The sequence below is a fragment of the Brachycentrus maculatus genome, unplaced genomic scaffold (genome assembly GCF_059751285.1).
Source record: "Brachycentrus maculatus isolate JH-2025_06_01 unplaced genomic scaffold, ASM5975128v1 h1tg000185l, whole genome shotgun sequence".
Lineage (NCBI taxonomy): Eukaryota > Metazoa > Arthropoda > Insecta > Trichoptera > Brachycentridae > Brachycentrus > Brachycentrus maculatus.
This window is the reverse complement of record NW_028280936.1, coordinates 499680-520266: the sequence shown is the minus strand read 5'-3', so window position 1 is coordinate 520266 and position 20587 is coordinate 499680. Positions and strand designations below refer to the sequence as shown.

General features: G+C 33.5%; 2 protein-coding genes across 2 annotated transcripts; both read left to right on the top strand.

The window, feature by feature from the left end:
• The first annotated feature begins 548 nt into the window (after nt 1-548).
• Kap-alpha3 (karyopherin alpha3) lies at nt 549-5739 on the top strand. Its single transcript, XM_088262628.1, has 6 exons — nt 549-804; nt 916-1614; nt 1699-1941; nt 3165-3437; nt 4062-4244; nt 5277-5739. Exons 1-6 carry the CDS (start codon nt 739-741, stop codon nt 5367-5369), a joined length of 1557 nt encoding a protein of 518 aa, XP_088118754.1. The 5' UTR covers nt 549-738; the 3' UTR covers nt 5370-5739.
• A 7048-nt stretch (nt 5740-12787) lies between these two features.
• Nucleotides 12788-19133, top strand: dock (SH2/SH3 adaptor protein dock). Its single transcript, XM_088262587.1, has 7 exons — nt 12788-12869; nt 13760-14141; nt 15064-15318; nt 16339-16426; nt 17358-17548; nt 18080-18263; nt 18787-19133. Exons 2-7 carry the CDS (start codon nt 13846-13848, stop codon nt 18988-18990), a joined length of 1218 nt encoding a protein of 405 aa, XP_088118713.1. The 5' UTR covers nt 12788-12869; nt 13760-13845; the 3' UTR covers nt 18991-19133.
• Nucleotides 19134-20587: the final 1454 nt, after the last annotated feature.

Sequence of the window (20587 nt, the reverse complement as noted above, 5' to 3'; positions counted from 1 at the left end):
GACAGAATAAAACGCCACACCCTTCTGTCTTTGCAAACATTCTTCGCCTCTTTCACGTTCATGCATCTCCTCATATATACCCGCCTATTATTTAAATTAGTTTTACCGTTTTTTCCTCAATCATTCGTTCCACATGTCCAAACCATCTCAACACACCTTTCTTGGTTTTATCGATAATGCTTATCTCAGCTTTGCATTCCTTCCTTATTTCACTTTTCGAACATCTATCATACATCGTTTTGTCGCACATTCTTCTGAGAGATCGCATCTAATTGTTATAATTTCAGATGAATAAATTATTTTATTTTATTTAGATTAATAAAAAATAAATGGAATCTTACACTAATTTTCGATAGTATGAACTGTTTCATAATCGGTTTCAAATTTCCAAAACGAACGATTTGAATTGAAATTTAGGTACTTATTATGTACCTACTCCAAAACGTTCAGTTGCTAGATCAATGTTGCTAGAAATTTTAATCTTTGATTTTTTAATATCTCAAAATCTGAAGTTGGGAAAAAAGTTTTTGACATATGGTATTTCCGTTCTTCATCTTAAATCCGCGAGGCGTGTGGGGTGCTAATCGTGGATTGTAGAAAAATCTGTTGCGAAAATAATATGTTTTGACAATTTACTAACTTGTAATGTTGTGAAGAAAAATATTTTTACTAATTGCGTGCTATAAATTTTCAACTTAAGTTGCCGACGATAGTGCTTTTTTGCAAATTTATACAAAAATGGCGTCACCCGATCCGATAAAAAATCGAATGCAAGTTTTTAAGAACAAAGCACGGGATCAAGAGGTAAGAATTTAATTGGCGGTGTTCCTAGTATTAACCCATAAATATGATCGTTTATTAGAGTACTATACATACTTCTTTGGGCATTAATGTCATTGAACGTAACCTTTACAGGAAATGCGAAGGAGGCGCAATGAGGTGACTGTTGAACTCAGGAAAAATAAACGTGAAGAAACCCTCCAGAAGAGAAGAAATGTTCCGGTTTCTGATTTTACCGACGAAGACGATACAGATAAGACCCTAGCCTCTACAAACTTGGCGATTCTTGTCGCCAATGCGGCACGCATTGACGACCCGGCTCTGCAACTGTCAGCTGTGCAGGCTGCGAGGAAACTCTTGTCTTCCGACAAAAATCCCCCCATTGACGATTTAATAGATAATGGCATTCTACCTATCTTAGTTCACTGTCTCTCGCGCTCTGATAACCCTTCTTTACAATTCGAAGCCGCTTGGGGCCTGACCAATATCGCGTCCGGAACTTCGGAACAGACCAACAAAGTGGTGCAAGCCGACGCTGTCCCCTATTTCCTTCAACTCCTTTTATCTCCCCACCAGAACGTCTGCGAGCAAGCTGTTTGGGCACTAGGGAATATAATCGGCGATGGCCCTGCGTTGCGAGACTATGTCATAGAACTCGGAGTGGTTCAACCTCTTCTCAGTTTCATCAGACCAGAAATTTCGATCCAGTTTTTACGCAATGTGACATGGGTTATTGTCAACTTGTGCAGGAATAAGGAACCTCCGCCACCTAAAAACACAATCAAGGAAATATTACCGGCACTCCGTATGCTTATAGTGCATACCGACTTTAATGTAAGTTTCTTATTACTACCTCTATGTATACAGCATACATTCTGATGACTAATCATATGACTAATGGACTGAGTAATGTTTTAGATTCTGATAGATGCTATCTGGGCAATCAGCTATTTAACTGATGGTGGCAATGATCAGATACAGATTGTGATTGATTGCGGTATTGTCCCGACGCTTATTCCACTCCTGTCTCATAAGGAGAGCAAGGTGCAGACTGCGGCACTGAGAGCTTTGGGAAATATTGTCACCGGATCAGATGAGCAGACGCAGATTGTTTTGGATTGTGATGTTTTATCTCATTTCCCCGCCTTATTAGAGCATCAGGTATGTATCGCCACTATCTGTGAATTTATCTTATTTGCATTCAGAGTTTTATGACATATTTCCAGTTCTATTATACCTTTAAATATGTATTATTGGATGCACTTTTGAATCGGGCAACTAATGTGGCATTCATGGCATTGACTTTGTATAAAATTCAGGATTTTTTTTTAGTACAGACTAATTTCTAATTTTTAATGAACATTTTTTTTTTATTCACCACATCCTAGTAGTACATATTTTCACACTTTCTACTATACCATATTCATTAATATTAATATTCATTATTACAAATTTAAGACTTAATTTTTTTTATGCATTAAAATCTTCATAAATATATAAATACTGGATTTATTTCCCGAAGATTCTAATCGATATAAATATCTACTTATACTTGTTTCACAAAGATTCGGTGAGACATTTGTAATATCTTGATAACGATCCCTTCTAAGATAAATCCAGTATTTGTGTACTTGTAAGAGTAGGACAAATTTAAACTAGTGTTTATATTAACAAACTGATCAAAATAAGAATTTTGAAATTTTAAAATAATATTTCAGGTGTCTCCTAGAAGACAATACTAGTATTGTAACTTAGTTATTCAGAATGAATGTCGCGTACTAAAAATGATCTTGAGGGTGGCTGATCGGAGCATTTCGTCGTAACGTAATGTAACACTTTCGCGGCGAGCATCAGCGAGTATCCGAAACTATGGATGGAGCGCTCGGCTCGCTGTACTGACTGCCTGAATGCTCGCATCGTAACGTGTTACGTTACGACGAAATGACTCCGGTCACTCACCACCCTAATATACTACACAAGAATCTCGCCAGATGTCAACTTGCGCATGAATGGATGCTTGGATTTGTATATTGAAATCCAAATACCAAGAAGTACGAATGTTCAAACTAGGGCAGAATGGTGAAGAATGAACAACAGACAAGTATACAAACCAAACTTGAGGTAGCTTATGGCAGGTTGCAACTCTGTAAATGCCAAAGTCTTCATATTTTCTTTTGTTTCTGTGATATATTTGGGATTTTACGCATTTTTAAATAGAAGTTTATCAAATTTACACGATTGTGTTTTTCTGGAATATTATGGTGTGGTGTGTCGAAAGCTATTTGCCGATGTTTCAGCCACCATTAGGAAGTCCATCGTCGGGTTGATGTGTTAAGAGTTTTGTAGAAGTACAGATTCATAATTTGAATGCATTTTTTTTTCAGAAAGAGAAAATTTGCAAAGAAGCTGTCTGGTTTTTATCAAATATAACTGCTGGAAATCGTTTTCAAGTTCAAGCAGTCATAAATGCCGGCTTACTCCCTAGAATAGTATTAAATCTTACTAAAGGCGAATTCCAAACTAAAAAGGAGGCAGCGTGGGCTGTGTCTAATCTCACAATAAGTGGAACCGAGGAACAAGTATCCTGTCTTATAACGGCTGGAGTCATACCGCCTTTCTGTAATCTTCTGGACTGCAAGGACCCTCAAGTTATCAGTGTGAGTTCTATGGATGACCCTGTAGTTTGTAGTATATCTCTGGTTTTTATTCTCCACTTTATTTTCCTCTTTCGCAGCAGAGAATTGAAGTCTACTCTTAATAATGATCATAATTTCAAATAATTTATAAAGCATTTTTTTTTGTAAAATAACGTAAGAAAAAAAAGATCTCTTAAATGTATGAAAAAATTGGGGGAAAATAATTTTGTAAATAAATACATTTTTAGTCTTTTTCTAAAAAATCTTCTTACTTTTGCAGTTTGAAACTGCTGGTGGAAGCCTGCTAAGACCAGGCGATTGTAGTTGATAAAATTTGTCTGGAATGAACAGCTTTTTCTTGTAAATACTCCGGAATTGTATCATGTTATACATAAGCAGACAGAGTTTATATTCTTTATTGAAAGTTTAACCAATGAAGAAGCGTAGTGTGCAACCGAATTTCGGAGTTGCGAAGAACATATTTTTTTTGGTGATACATTGTAATGACTTTCTATAAATGTACTCAGATTATGTCGATGTTTACTTTGACTCAAATAAATTTCATTGAGAAGGAGAGGCTTTTCTAATAATATTGACATATATAGGGTTTCTATCAAGTGACATAATGCGTTATCTCTTTTGCAGGTTGTACTGGATGGAATTAATAACATGTTAAAGATGTCAGGGGATGCTGTAGAACAGATTGCTACTTTGATCGAAGACTGTGGGGGATTAGATAAAATAGAGACATTACAGAAACATGAAAATGTAGAAATATATAAATTGGCATATGAAATTATTGAGCAGTTCTTCGCCGATGTTGATGATGTGAGTATGATTTTTTAAAATAAAATGTGTATATATTTTTAATAGAACCATAATATGTGTGGTATGTGTAAAAACAAATGATAAAAATATAATTTGAATATCTTTTGAGTATGAATCAGGTTTGTGAATACTCATTTTTTTTTTTTACATATTACAAATGGGTTTATAATGCTATTTTGAAGGGTGTTGCCGGTACTATTAAGTGTATTCAAGCTAACAGATTTAGTCACTAAAAATATAAAATATTTAAATTGTAGACCACTGAAGAAAAATGTAAGGGAACGAAGTCTATCTCAAAATGTTTTTTTTTTGTTCGCTGTGGTCTTTAACCTTTCCCTTACGGTGCTATTAAAACTTGCAACTGCGTGCAATGGTGATAAGTATTTTGTATACCATATGAAAATGTGATTTAAAAACGGGAAAATGCGAATATTCCTAAACGTTGCTTTCGTTAACCATAGTTGAAGTTAAAATGTAACAATTTTGTAATGTTACCTATGGTAAATATTTGAAAACCAGAAAAAAAATACATCGCAAGTAGCAACAATAGCTACCGTAGCGACACGACTGCTGTGGAGGACGACTTGCGCGCTACTGGCGCTACTAAACATGCTAAGACATGCGTGTATACGCAAAGCATGGGATGCACGCACACACTGAGAAACGTGTGTGTATTGGTGATTTTATCCCCGATTTTTGCACAAATTATTTATTTTCGTTACTGCAAAGGAATAGTTTTATATTATAATAATATGTAATATTACAGAGGAGTACAAAAATTGTGAGCCCGTATCTATGATATTTTATATTGATATTTTCATTTTTTAAGTTGACTTGTAAATGCATATCACCGGCAGGGAAAGGATAAATGCTAATTTGTTTTAGGGCACACATCTATAAACCAAAGTTTTGGAGAAATACACACAATAATGTAACTCTAGTTGACACAATTGAGATTGAAATAAAACATTTCCATTACTTTTCACCTAGTATGCATATTTTGGTAAAAGTATTTCTTGAATTTATTTCCAGTTGGATGGTGATCAACTCGCACCGAGAGTTGAAGATGCCAGCTTCCAGTTTGATCCGAGTGCAGCCGCCCCACAAGATGGCTTTAAGTTTTAACGACCACCTTGCAAACAGATATAAATATGGCCATTATTTTTAATGGATGACAATGATTTCAAAATCTCATTATGACCTTCCAATATCAAATTGTTAACCATAATTTTATACATTTTCCTAATTTGGTATGTTCAATGGCGAATGCTATTATGGAAATTAGTGATTATTTTTTAAGTTGAGCAGTTTACAATCTTCAACACTTGAGGAGAATCCAATGCATAAAAATTGTGCTGTAAATATTTAGCATATTTTTACATTCATAATTACGTTAGTCATTTTTGTCTCAATTCTGATCAATAGCCATGCTTTCCATGAATTTCTTGTGTACATTTTTTGCAATGTAATAATATAAAGATATAATTTCTCCATATTTTGTGCAACTGCTTTTTTTTTTACCACGGATGAATTCTTACTTCTCAATTGCAGACTGTACAAAATGAATTATAAACATAAGAGTATAATTCATTTATTGTTGTCCCTTATTAGTTTTTCCCCTTTAATACATACACTATTGAGATTTGTTACATACATGCTGTATGAGAATCCGTAAAGACATCTGTCACTAGACAGTCTCTATGCCTACTTGTACATATTACGGGCTTAAATATTCTTATGGAGTTGTCAGTTTTACACTCTTAAGGCATCGCGTATAAATACTTTAAGTAACATACTTTTAGTCCATCCTAAGGATAATAATAATAAATAGCTTTTTATAATTGTTACATGATGTCTACTTTGTGCTCTTATGGCTGTTTCCTGAATATTAAGCATATATTTATACATTCTACCAACCTAATAAAAGGTAACTAGTTAAGTATAAAAAGGGATTGACCGAATTCTCATCCTATGTTTCCTACCACCATCTGTTTAAAATCATAATTTTCTCAAGTAAATTTCTGTCTGGTGATCAACACCCGTTAGCTAAAAAGCTTAAACTAACAACCATATTTATTATGTTTAATGAATTTTTTAACGACAATAAGTATAAATTTTAATACTTATAAACCGTATTTGTTGTGTTTAATGATTTTTTTCACGACAATAAGTAGAATTTTAAAATGATGAATTCTCTACTTTCTCTTTTCTTTTATTTGTTTGAGGAGTGTCGGTTTGACGGTTGGCATTTGTTGAATAGCAATTTATTTACTCTTTATTTATTCCTGGCCAATCTTAGATATAAAAAAACGTTTTATTTTATTTTTAATTTTTAAAAAATGAGATATATTTGTGTTATTATTAGCACAAATATTTTTATTTCATACTATTTCTGTGAGCCTAAGCGGCTTATTATTAGAAATAAGTATCAAATTGTGGTAGAGTGGGTTCGAACCGAGAAACTCTGACTTAAGAGTCCGCGACACTAACCACGAGACCACAACCTGACACAACTTAAACTTCTGAACATTAGAGAAACCTATAATTTTTGTGAAATACCAATGGTGCATAGGTCACCGTATCAAATTGACTCAATGTTAATTACATTGTTTATTATACGGAGACATGGTGGTCAGTCCTGCGCTTCAGGTACCAGTTCAGGGTAATATCAACTAAATATTCGAGTCGAAAAACACTTACTATTTATTTTGACCCCCCTGGGAATCCAGCATGGTAGCCTAATGTGCTTATCACTACACTATGGGGGCCGACAAAATACTAAATTAAGGTATTTTACAAAAATGTATAACGGATATTAAACTAATTTTCGCAATTATACATCAATACCTACCAGTTGTCTCTTATTTTTTAATTTTATTAAAGCCTAAATAAACTTATTTAACTGTTATAATTATTATAGAATATATATATATATATATATATATATATATATATATATATATATATATATATATATATATATATATATATATATATATAAAAATATATATATATATATATATTTTTTTTTTTTTTTTTTAAGCAAAGCCCCAAATATGTAACTATTTCTAATTTTCAAAATTATACACACATCAATAGCAACACTATTCAATAAAATTTATATTGATGGCTAACCTGCAATGGCTTTTATCCTACTATGACCATATTTTACAGGAGGAACCAAAAAAAAAATAGTTTCTGTTATAAAATATATTAACATGTATAAAGTTCTACTGAATTGTATTAACCTGCAATTTGTAAGCAGTGATATACTTTGATTTGATTATTTGGTTACAATCCAGACTTGGGATCTTTTGCCAGTAGATATACACCCCTGGACAAAAAAAATTACGAGTCCTCAAAAAAACTAAAATTGACACATAATGAATTATTCTTGATATTTAATTAGTTTTTTTTGTATTGTTTAACATATGTGATGACTACTCGTTACTTCAAGGTTAAAATGAAAGATCTTACTCATGAATTGTACGTAGAAATTGCCATTATATACCAGGTATCAGATTATCCGAACCTTAGAGACCCATAACGGTTCATTTATGGTCGAGTGTTTGTGATGGAGTAATAAAAGACATGTAATTTTTTTATTCATATTTAAGAAGAAGGTTCTAATCGCTTTATTTTAAATTAAGGTATTTTACATTTAAACATATTTATAACATTTAAAAATATTTAATACTTAGTGAATTCACCTTTATTTTTTATAACATGTAAAATTCTATTATTTAACGAAGCGTAAAGCGAATCTTAAATTTCTGATGTTATTTCTTCTTCTTAAACTTGAATCAAGTTTTTTTAATTCTTCAATGTTTTTTAATTTTTTTTTCCCAACTTTTTTTTTCATAATCGCCCATAAATTTTCTATCGGGTTCAAATCAGGACTATTCCCGGGTCACGTCAACGATTTTAAGCCAATTTTATCCTTGTATTTAATGATCTGTAAGAAAAACAATAAATTATTTATCAAGTGGTCTACAAAGTGCATTAAAAAATAAATATTTGTACTCACAGTGCGGGCTCTATGGCACGGCGCCAAATCGTCCTGAAAAATCGGGTCCGCGGTATACTGCGTAATGTCCTCGATTGTTGGAATAAGATGGTTTTTCAGCACTTTTTTGTACTGGATGGCATTCATCGTACCCTGTATAAAATTTAGAGGTCCCAAACCGTACGCTGTCATGCACCCCCAAATCATGACGTAGGGTGAATGTTTAACGGTTCGAGGGACGCACGACGGATGGTATTTTTCCCCAAGTTTTCGTCGAACTATCTTTATGCCGTCTGGACCAAAAAGGTTGAATTTTAATTCATCGGAGAAAATAACATTTTGCCAATCCTCCAAGGTCCAATTCTGGTGCTCCTTCGCCCAATCCAGTCTAGCCTTCTGCATTTTGTTCGTCAGTAATGGTTTCTTTGCGGGACTTCGTGCTTGGAAACCATGCTCCAACAGCCGCCTGAACACTGTTTTTACTGAAAATGTTGATTAGCTAGTAGACTGCACCTCTGCGTGTATTTTAAGTGCCGTTAAAAATCGATCGCGCATAACAATTTTTTTTATTAAGCGATCATCTCGGGCAGATGTCGCGCGCCCCCATCCGCTTCCTTTTTTCCGTACTATGGATTCAGTTTGTTGGAATTTTTTAAATAAAAACCTCACTGCACCTTCTGAATACCCAACTCGACGAGATATTTTACAATTAGATATGTTTTATTGCGACAGTGTGATTATTTTGGATTTTATCGCTATCGACATTTGCTTTGCACTTTCCATGATTGTTGTGTTATGTTCCCTCAAACGCGGGTTAAACAAAATTGTTGAGACATTTTAAAATGTAAATATTGTAGAAAGGTGACACAAAGTGTCTTTAATTTATTGAACAAAAGAAAGAGGTATCGATAAAGGATTTCTTAGAAAAAGAGTTCAGTAAAGTCAAGGCGTGCGGTAGCAAGTAAACTCGTAAATTTTTTTGTCCTGCGGTGTATGTATTTGGCATACCTCTGCATTTTCTTCTTCTAACTCTTATCCACATTCAGTGATGCATAGGGTCGATCAAGTTAACACTGCATCACACATAAGCAGTGTTTTTCAGATTGTTAAATACATAAAGGAAAGGTGATCAGCCCTGTGCTTCAGGTACCAGTATATTAAATAAATATTAGATTGAATAATCATATACATTGAAAAATCATATGCTTATTTTGACCCTCCCTGAGAATCGAACCCGGGACCTCCAGTACGGAAGACAAACTGGCTGACCACTACAGTACAAAGGCGAACATATCAATATTGTATATTATATATATATATATATATATATATATATATATATATATATATATATATATATATATATATATATATATATATATATATATATATATATATATATATATATATACATATATTGTAAATCTCTACATTCTCGTACTTACCATAACACAGTTATTTATTTACAGTTATTGCAGGTTCACTAGCAGTAGGTAGTTATAATGTGGGGTCACATCACAGGAGTGTGGTTAAATACATTATTAAAATATTAATTGTTTTAAAACTTGCATTGGTGCAATGCGGTGCACACACATGTATAAAACAATTTACAAATTTTAACAAGTTCATGGTACCATGGTTATTTTGACTCTGGCTAAGCAAGTCGTTAATAAAAATAATTAATTTATAAGTACTAACTTGATTTATTATTTATATTTTTACACAACCAATTCATTAAAAACGGATCAGTTTATTTGTATATATTTCATTATATTTGTGAGATTCATTTTTATACTAAATGTATACAGTGTATACTATACACCTAATTTATGAATGAAATTTGATTTACATACTCTTATTTTGTATGCTTACTGAGCGAAATTGGTAAACAGCCTTCACTTTAGTTTTAATTATCTTTTTATACAGTTCATATTCTGGCAGAAGTTTCTTTCTTTATCTTTTTTTAAATGTAACTGACATAAAATAAATGCTTTTGGTACAAGTTCATTATTTATTTTACAAATACAAATATAATATTTTGAATCGTCTCATTTTCTTTTAATTGTGAATTTGGGCTATTGGGATACTATGCTTTTTAAATTTTACCAAACTTTTACTAAAATGTTACCAACTTCTACCTGAACTCGGCATTCAACTTTTTTCCCACAATGCCAAGAAGTTAGGTGCAAGTACCATTTAGGGTTGAATAATATAAATGTGTAGCTTAATTATAATTCATATTCATCCTTCATCAAGTAAATTTACAACACATGTTATCTGATAAACCAACTTCGGTGGACGTTGAACGTACATACAGTCACAGTTACAGGGTTTGGAACAAAAGCAAATTATATGCTGTAATATTCCCTGTACTAGATGCGACCTATGCAGCCAGACTAATATCGGGCAATATTTTGAATTCCGCGGGGACTCCAGAGGCAGTGCACCAAAGGATGTTATTCAATGTATTGAATTATGTAGAAATAGTTGGATCCCAAAATACTTTTTAACATTTTTATCCATTACAAAACGCTGTTACATCCTTCTTGAATCTTATAAGAAAACGTATCGATTTGCCAGAAAATTGGACGATATTTACAGAAAAAATTAATATTAAAAAAAAAACTCATCGCTCAAGCTGTGTCTAATACAGATTATCCAAATATTGCTATAGTGGTATCAATGTCATCGCCTGTGAATAAAATTCAGTAATGGAAACAGTCCAAAGCTCTAATACACGGCTGTCTAATCCAGATACCATCCAGGGCCAATCCAAATAACTAAATAGATTGGAGGACCGCAGAAACAAATAAACGTCATAACCAATTTTATTAGTTATTCATTAATTTATCAACATTATTTCTTAACTGTCCCGTTCCGAAGGGGGTATCAATTTCTTTACTAGCGCTCCACAGTTTAATTATCGGTGGTACATCGCCAAGTTTGCACGTGTGTGTGTTGTGTTCCCAATACCCAAACGTTATTTGGCAAATACAGAGTGTTTTTTCTCGTTGCTAAGAAAAATTATAAATTATTCAAATTATCTACTAACATTTCTTGGTGCATCGCATTTTTACATTTATTTTATAAAAATCTGCCTTTTTACACTGTAATTAAATTGTCATAATTTTAATATTTATAAACTTTACCCTAACAATGAGTGGAAAACAATTGACAGATGATATGATTGAGCAACTTCTGAACGATACGGACACTGATGTATCTTTAAGTGATGATGAAAGCGATTTAGGGTTAGAAAATAAAGATGATGTTTCCGACACAGATAACTATATAATCGAAGAACTTTCAGCGTGGAGTCCGTAGATATAGAAGACAACAGTAGAAATGACGAAGAAAATTTGTTCACTTCCAAATCAGGCTACAGATGGACAGATATTCCTCCACCTTCTTCAAAAACCCATTCCCACAACATAATAAGATCAACATCTGGTATAGCTGGACCACTAGCAGCTGCAAAGAGTATGAAAGAAATGTTTTTTTCTTTTATTACTCCTACCATGATGACTGAGATAATACGTTGTACCAACAAATATTGTGAAGAACGAGGTATTACGGGAAACGCAATAACAGAAAGCGAAATACAAGCTTTTATGGGATTTTTATCAGCACCTACACAACGAGGTCGCTGTAATTTCTGCCCCCGCAAATCTGACAAAAAAAAACAAAATAAAGTGTGTTGTTTGTGACGAATTTATATGTTTGATACATAAACACGAGGTAAAAAAGTTTTACTGTCCAAACTGTTCATTCAACGTTATGTGATTTTTTATATTGTTTTTAATGTCTGAATTTTGTAAACATTCTTTGTTTTCTTCCCATAATATAACGACAAATTATAAGCACGCTGTGTAGTATGCTTCACTCTCTCTCCTCACCCCCCCCCCCCGCACGCATCGTTCCGGCCAACATCCGGCCGAAGCTCCCCAGTGATGATTGAACTTCGGTTGGAATTGGATGCAATTACCGCAGAGAACTTCTTCCCAACTATGTTTTTTCGAAAATTATTATGTTTATTGCAGAAAAATCAAATTATTATGGATAAAATAGAATAACAATAGTATGATAAACATTTTGGCATAAGTAGAATTTGTAAAAACACTGTATTTATAGCATTTTACTTGGGGTATTGCCAGTACCCCCTTCGGAACCTACGGATTATTTTTTTTTTCCTCCGGACCGGAAAGGTTAAGAACGTTGTTAATTTTTATGTGGGATACCATAAACATAAAGTAATGTTCTACGAAAAAAAAATTGTAAAAGCACAATTTGGGGTAGATCGAAAACACGTAGAACAGGGTATATAAATCCTTTCAAAATATTCTCGACTTCATTTTTTTCCTTGTCTGCTAACAGATATACAACGTTGTACCACGATATATGCTCTAAAATGGAATGAAATCATCACTTAGGGTACATAAGTACCTACTTATTATTTTTTCACATGGGGAGTAAAAGTTTTTTTTGAGCGCCTAAATTATTATTGTCTATGTCCAAGGTTTTTCATCTATACAAATCATAGAATTTTGAAGTAAGACATTTTGCCTTATTTGTCTGCATTTGACTTTATGCATTATTTCATTTAAAAAATCGTGGAAAATGTACGTATTTCAGACATATTTTGTTTGTTACTATTTTGAATTTATGTATCGTTCCTACTCCTGTCTTTAATTCCTTCGTTTATACGAAAATATTAGGAGAAAGTGATATGTTAACCGGGTATAAATGCCTGAACTTGTTTACAATCGATTATATTCTCGTTCTTATCGTAAAATAACTTTTTAATGTTAGTAATTCTTCACGTTTTAAAGTATTTAACAATGCCTTGATTTAAAATCCCATGAAAAACATAATTTATCTTCCCGGGGTTACCATTCATTGAAGTAAAATTTTCAAGTACATTTTAATTGAATAGTGGATTTTGCAAGATCAAATGCAAATTATATCTCACTGGTTTTGTAGAAAATTAGATTTTATATTACATGAACGTTTTTGTTGCATTTGTTCTATATTTACTCAATCGCATTTTGGACACATTTTAAGCTCTTATGTTTTTTCAGTATCCTTGTCTATATCCTTTATCAAAATTTATGAAATAAAGTATTGTGTATTTTTCCTTCATTGGGCAATCTTCAGCGATAAGTTAAGATCCTAATATTAGAAATATACATATATTTGTGAATGCAATTTTTAAAATTATATCTCTAATTAATATAGTCCAAATTTATTTTGAATTATTAATTCATTTACATTCACGGCAAAAAAAATCTTGGATTGAAAATAAAATTGTCCTAGAATGTCAGTTACGCAGCACATTTTATTTTAAGGATAGATTTTTCCCATTGACCATTATTAAACAAATAGCCCTCTACGAGTTGTACTTTATCTATCCGATACTGTTATTTATTCGGGACCTGTACATCGGTAAATGTATTGATGATTACGCACCGAATATGGAACTAATGGACAATAAATATCATGTTTTTTGTAGTAAGTAAGGAGGAATAATTTATAAGTCATCGCATCACCAAATGGTAAAGGCCGTCTGGTGGTGAAGAGGTCGGCTACGCGGGAGGCATGTTGGAGACTCGCTCGTCGCGCGACACGTGGAGCAGCAAGCCGCTGCCTGTCCCGCACGCTTCCCTTATGGCCAACATGCGCCACACCAAGGCCGGGCAGGATGACGTGTGCTACGTGGTGGCCAAGTACGACTACGCGGCTCAGGGAGCCCAAGAGTTGGACTTGAGGAAAAACGAACGCTACATGCTCGTGGATGACTCCAAACACTGGTGGAGAGTGCAAAACTCTAGAAACCAATCTGGATACGTGCCCAGTAACTATGTGAAGAAAGAAAAGCCCTCCTTGTTTGATAGGTAATTTTGTTTTCTTCTTTTCTTCTCATCTAGATCTATTGACATCAGTATCATATTACCTCGAGGGACTCGTACACATTAGGAGTAGCGTTAGCTTGTCTTCAAGTGCCTTGGCCATTGCTGCTATTCTCCTTTTCCTCTCCTCGATTATTAGTACCCACTGTTTCTCCTCCATTTTCATTCCCATATAGCAGTAATATACTGCACCCTGAGCTCCATCACTTACACCATCTCTATCCCGCCAAATATATTCCACTTTTGTATCCAAGGATGACTGTTAACACCTGTGTAAAGGAATAGATAGTTCAAATGTAAGAATCTTAATAAAGTGGTAGCTCTTGACATCTACCCCATTAACTAAAAAAATATTTTTACTGAATATATTAATATAATACTGGGAAACAATAATAGAGAAAGAAATGTGACATTATTATAAATTGAAAAAACTGTTTTCATCAATAATTTATCTATTTGATTCTGTTTTCATATTGGGCACGGACTTATGCAATCACTCTATCAAAACATACTTAGTATCAAATTATCGTGTCATAATTCAAACGCCATTTTAAATATTTTATTTCCTCTTTAAAAAAGGTGTAGAAATCTTCAAATGGCTATCCTGTGAAGTACTATTTGCGCAGTATTTGGATAGGATTCTCCTACAAATGACGCTAGTGATTTTCTGCTGAATAAAAGGAATGGCTCAATAATTTTTTTTCAGGAAAAACTTAATAAATGATATCTACAGGACATATTGAGTGTAATCTTATTCTTCCTAAAAAATTATGATCGTATAAATCGTGTTTTCAGCATGTTTGCCTTCCGTATTATTACACCCAAGGACTAAAATCTTTTTGGCAATAGTGCTCATTGAAAAATGAGGATAGGAACTCTCTCTAACCGGGTAGCCTTGTACTTGCAGCATTAAAAAAAAGGTGAAGAAAGGATCGGGTTCCAAGACCCTCCCTCCCCAGGGTTCCCCGACGCACGGGTCCCCCGGAGGTGCGCGCCGCCCGCCGCCCGACCCTTCCGAGGCCATTGGCACGGCCGTAGTGAAGTACAACTACCAGGCGCAGCAGCCTGACGAGCTGTCCCTCACCAAAGGCACGCGGATCCTCATCCTCGAGAAGAGCAATGATGGCTGGTGGCGTGGCCAGTACCAGGGCCAAGCGGGATGGTGAGTTTCTATTATTTAAAGTTGTTAACAACCACTCTTCTTTGCTCCTGGCCTATTTCAGAGTGGATGAGGTAATGTTTTTGCATTTTATTTTTTGACGTAATTCCCTTGGACTTGTATGCACTTCTTCCAGCGATGCTCCTACATTTTTATACCTTACTGATAGAGATTTGTTTGACTTCTGCCAACCAATTATCACATAACCTCTTTGTCATCCAAAAATTTCTTTCCACTGAAATATTCCTTGAGTTTAAGGAATAGCTGATACTCGCTAGAAGCTCTAGATCAGGTGAATAATAGAGATATTCAACCATCAGTCTCTTGCATTATTTCAATTTCGTGCATAGTAGCCCTTGACCACTGACACATTGTGTGCTAAAGCGTTTTCCTGGTGAAACTGCACTGCCTTTACCAGTTTCCCTGCCCTTTTAAATTGCCTACCACAATTTTAGTACCAGCTTAGTATAGTAGAAGCCTGTTACTGTGACTCCCTTTGTGAGTTAGACAATAATCAAGCACCCTGCAGCATCTCAGAAGACTCCATGAAATACTCATATGAATAGGCCATGACCCTGCCGGATAATATTAGAACCCAAAACTAACAGGAAAACCCCTTGTGTTTCCACTTCAGACTTTAATGTTTGGTCTCGGGGTCATAGTGGTGGATCCATTTTTTATCTATTGTTACATAACAATTGTGAAAGTCCGGTTTATTTTGCTTGTAAATAGCAAAACTGTTCCTACAAGTGTTTAGACAAAGTTTCTTTTCTTTGAGTGTTAACATTCGAGGAACCCATCTTTACATATTTACTAAACACGTAGGCATATTAGGTTAATCATATAACGCATTCACATCACCCCAACTGATTAACTCAAAGAAAGTCAGGGATGAAAGATATCTCCTTTGCCTGATTATTATACAATTATCTCGTGTTTATTAATTTTTAAAGAACCTCTTAGTGTTAATTTGTTTAAAAATATAAAGTACAAACAGATCAAATATTTTTTTATAATTTTTAGGTTTCCATCTAACTACACGAGTGAGGAAGGAGATGCAGATGATACTGTGCATACTTATGCGATGGCAGAAAATGTGTTGGATATTGTTGTGAGTTTACTTAATTTTTTTACAGTCAAACAATTATTATTAAGTGTAATGTACTAGCTCAGAGTTGCTATAATTATAGGGTGTTATGATAATTACATTTATGATTTAAACTAAATTTAAATTATATTCATTCAAATTTGCTATATTTTAAATATAGCATATTGGAATTAATAAAATGAACTCAATATCTGTAGGCAATTTAGGCCTTCCTAACAAAATATGTTTTATGCAAACTTTCCACTTGCAGTGGTCATGATAAACAACAATTGACAAATAAATGTAATATTCCCCTGAATAAAACCTCTTGTCACTTTACAAAAACATCTTTGTTTTGCACTTATTTCTCAGGTAGTCTAACTTATTTATGTGTGCAGTTAAGTGAACTTATTGTTACTTTTAAATATTTTTTATGTACAAAAATGTTAGTAATTTTAGTAAATAACCTCTCACTGAGATTTTTATGTCTACTGGGTTCTAGACGTACCCGTCTCTTCGTCAGGACAATCACTACCATAGCATGCAAACAATACTACCCATTACTACCATAGCACTATTCACACACTCAAAACTACACAAAATGTTTATCACATGCGATTTTGGTCGACCCGAAGACTATCATGCACTAGGGGTTGCAGAACAAACATGCATTAAGAACCGAGGTCTGACATGCACTAGGGATGTTAGTCAAAATAGGTCGAGTTTGTATATGTACTCGTAGGTTGAAAGGAGTTGCCGGGTTTGAATTGAATATTGACAAATCTTGCTTAACCAATGTTGAATCAAATAATGGATTAAAGGGAAAATTTATGTGGTTATTAATTAAAGAAATATTATTTTTATGTGCCTTTCAAATGTAAAAAATCTTATGAACTTATTGTTTCTAGCGGTGATATATTTATACATATATATTCAAGTGATTGCTTCATTTCAGGTTGCGCTGTATTCGTTCTCGGCCAGCAATGAACAGGAACTGTCGTTTGAGAAAGGAGACCGACTGGAGATAGTGGAGCGCCCGGCGGCGGACCCCGAGTGGTACCGAGCGCGCTCCGGCCAGGGGCAGCTTGGACTCGTTCCACGCAACTACCTGCAGGAACTGTCCGAATACCTCACGCAACCTTACAAGTCAGTTTTCTTTCTTAATTCCAATTTGTGTTGTAAATAAGCAAATAAGAGTCTGCAAACGAAAAGTGGTTACATCAGGAATATTGATGTTATTTTATAGCTTTTTCTTCAAAATCTTTATTTAAAATAATAAATAAAATATAACTTTGTTTTAAAATCACTATAAATATTTTATTAAAAAAACTAACTAACTAACTAACTAGTTATATTTTTTTATAACTTAATAATAATGTCTACTGGTTTCTAAGCTACCTCTTCGTTTTCAAGACTGATCAATACTTAAATAATTTTAGTATTAATCAGTCTTAAGAAGCGGTTAGCTTCAAAACCGGTAGACATTATAATTAAGTTATATTTTAATTATAAAATGGAAAATCACAAATATGTTGCTTCAAATATAAATTATATACTAAATAAAAATTGTTTTACAGCGAATATACAAGTGATATTTCCAAAATAATGGGAATTTAATATCTTACTTCAATAAATGTATTGAAATCGACATAACTATAAGTTGGTAATGTATTTCAGTGAAAGCGGGGGCGGTGACGGAGGGGGGCCTAGTCCGATGTCAGGAAGTATGGTGCGCGCCGCTGCGGGGGCGCTGGCAGGAAAGCCGTGGTACTATGGAGCTATCACACGCACACAGTGTGACACCCTACTCAATCAACATGGGCATGACGGAGACTTTCTTATCAGAGATAGTGAGACTAATGTAAGCTATTTTTTTTAGAGAATTTTATCTGAGAATAAATAAGTACAGTAAAAGTTTGCTTATTTGAAATTCAAAAGGCAAAATTTTATAAATACTATTTTTTTTTACGATTTTTTTTTCACCCATTTATAAATTGACGAGTGGTAGTGTTCCAGAAGCAATTGAAAGTTTTGCTGACAAAATATTAAAAGCAGAAATTAGAAATTTAAATAAATTGATAAAATGTTATTATTTTGTTATTACATACCTGTTATTATTTTGATTTAACCAATTTGAATTATCAAACTTTTTCATATGATCAAATATTTTATATTAAAAGTCATTGGAGTGATCGGAATTTAAAAATATTTTACCAATAATGGCAAAATTAAAAAAAAGTTGTTACAATTAATATGTTTTTACTGTATTTTACAATTGGAAGCAGTACAGTAATGTTTTGTTATGATAGTGGTATTTAGTAGGATTCACTTTGGTAACGAAGGGTTAGCAGGATGAAGATATAAATATGGGTGCATGGTTGCAGATGGGTGACTACTCCGTGTCCCTGAAAGCCCCGGGCCGCAACAAGCACTTCCGCGTTCATGTGGAGGGCTCCTTGTACTGCATCGGGCAGCGCAAGTTCCACACGCTGGAGCAGCTCGTGGCGCATTACCAGCGTGCCCCCATCTACACCAACAAGCAGGGAGAGAAGCTGTATCTCGTGAGGCCGCTGCCCAACACCACATAGGCCACAAGCTCTACCTGCACACCATCCGTTTACTATAATTTAATACCACCTGTTTTGTGGCATTTTGTATAAAAACTATTTATTTTATAATCTGTACGCCGACATTTATTATTTGTACTCTCGCAGAACCGAGTGAGGCTGCGGAGATTATGATAATTTATTTTACGCAATATTTTTTGTATAGGGAAGACTTTAATATTTAATCATTTTTGTATGTTTTCTATGTAATTTTAATGAATACTAAATAGTCGTAAATTTAATTGTATTAAATAAATTAATTCGTCAAATTAGTTAAATGATAAATTAATTGTAAGCTTCATTTCCGATGATACCCTTTGGAATGAAGAGTTTTAGTTATTGTACTACCATATTAATTGAAACATTTTCACGAAACTAAACATAGTTAATTTATTATTAGATTAAAACCAATATTTTTAGCTTTTCCACTTTTTTATTTGACCAGCGACCGGGTTTCGTCGTTACCGACATCATCAGACTGGTGAGAGGCTTTACAAATTTGTATGTTATATATAAAAGAAGGCAGGAGTTGATAACCATGATTTGATATAATTTTATGAGAAATTAATTTAATTTTAGTGAATTTAAGTATTGTATGATATTTTAAATATTTTTTTTATAAAGGTTTTTTGTATTGAAAGCACGATTTTATATAAAGTTAAAATAGATTTGTATTTTTTGTAAATGAATTTAAATTATGTAACGAGGTATCAGGAAATGCTGGTTGACGGCTCCTTCCACTAAGCTGTGGTTGTCCGGGGGGAGTCCCCCCGGACAACCACAGCTTAGTGGAAGGAGCCGTCAACCAGCATTTCCTGATACCTCGTTACATAATTTAAATTCATTTACAAAAAATACAAATCTATTTTAACTTTATATAAAATCGTGCTTTCAATACAAAAAACCTTTATAAAAAAAATATTTAAAATATCATACAATACTTAAATTCACTAAAATTAAATTAATTTCTCATAAAATTATATCAAATCATGGTTATCAACTCCTGCCTTCTTTTATATATAACATACAAATTTGTAAAGCCTCTCACCAGTCTGATGATGTCGGTAACGACGAAACCCGGTCGCTGGTCAAATAAAAAAGTGGAAAAGCTAAAAATATTGGTTTTAATCTAATAATAAATTAAAAATGCAATTCCATCACGAAGTGTCAGTGGATAATATAAATCTATTAAACATAATTGTAACTATTCATTCCATGTTTTATGTTGATTATATAGTAGAAATTAAATTTTTGTTTATTTTTTTCATTAGTTGGAGAATTTATCATTTCATTACAATTTTATGCTTGTAAAGCGAATTATTCCAATCGGTTATCATCTTACTATCGTACTATCTTCCAGAAGTTGTGCTTTGCTATATTCCATTATTATAATGCTGTGCAGTAATGTAAGCTCATTTCATCACTACATAATTGTATTACTCCATTACACTGTGCAGTGCAATAAGTGCTCGCTAAAGTTACCAATACTCTATGGTTTCTTTTTAGACCCATTTATAATCGACATCCTCATATTTTTATATATATTTTTTGCAATAAAAAGAAATTCATTTTGATCTTC

What these genes read in the sequence shown, in the direction of transcription:
- Kap-alpha3 (XM_088262628.1), top strand. Translation starts at nt 739, where the DNA reads ATGGCGTCACCCGATCCGATAAAAAATCGAATGCAAGTTTTTAAGAAC. An exon ending in ACAAAGCACGGGATCAAGAG is followed by an intron (nt 805 to 915) that starts GTAAGAATTTAA and finishes TAACCTTTACAG; the next exon opens with GAAATGCGAAGGAGGCGCAA. An exon ending in TCTTCGCCGATGTTGATGAT is followed by an intron (nt 4,245 to 5,276) that starts GTGAGTATGATT and finishes ATTTATTTCCAG; the next exon opens with TTGGATGGTGATCAACTCGC.
- dock (XM_088262587.1), top strand. Translation starts at nt 13,846, where the DNA reads ATGTTGGAGACTCGCTCGTCGCGCGACACGTGGAGCAGCAAGCCGCTG. An exon ending in TACCAGGGCCAAGCGGGATG is followed by an intron (nt 15,319 to 16,338) that starts GTGAGTTTCTAT and finishes TATAATTTTTAG; the next exon opens with GTTTCCATCTAACTACACGA. An exon ending in AAAATGTGTTGGATATTGTT is followed by an intron (nt 16,427 to 17,357) that starts GTGAGTTTACTT and finishes GCTTCATTTCAG; the next exon opens with GTTGCGCTGTATTCGTTCTC.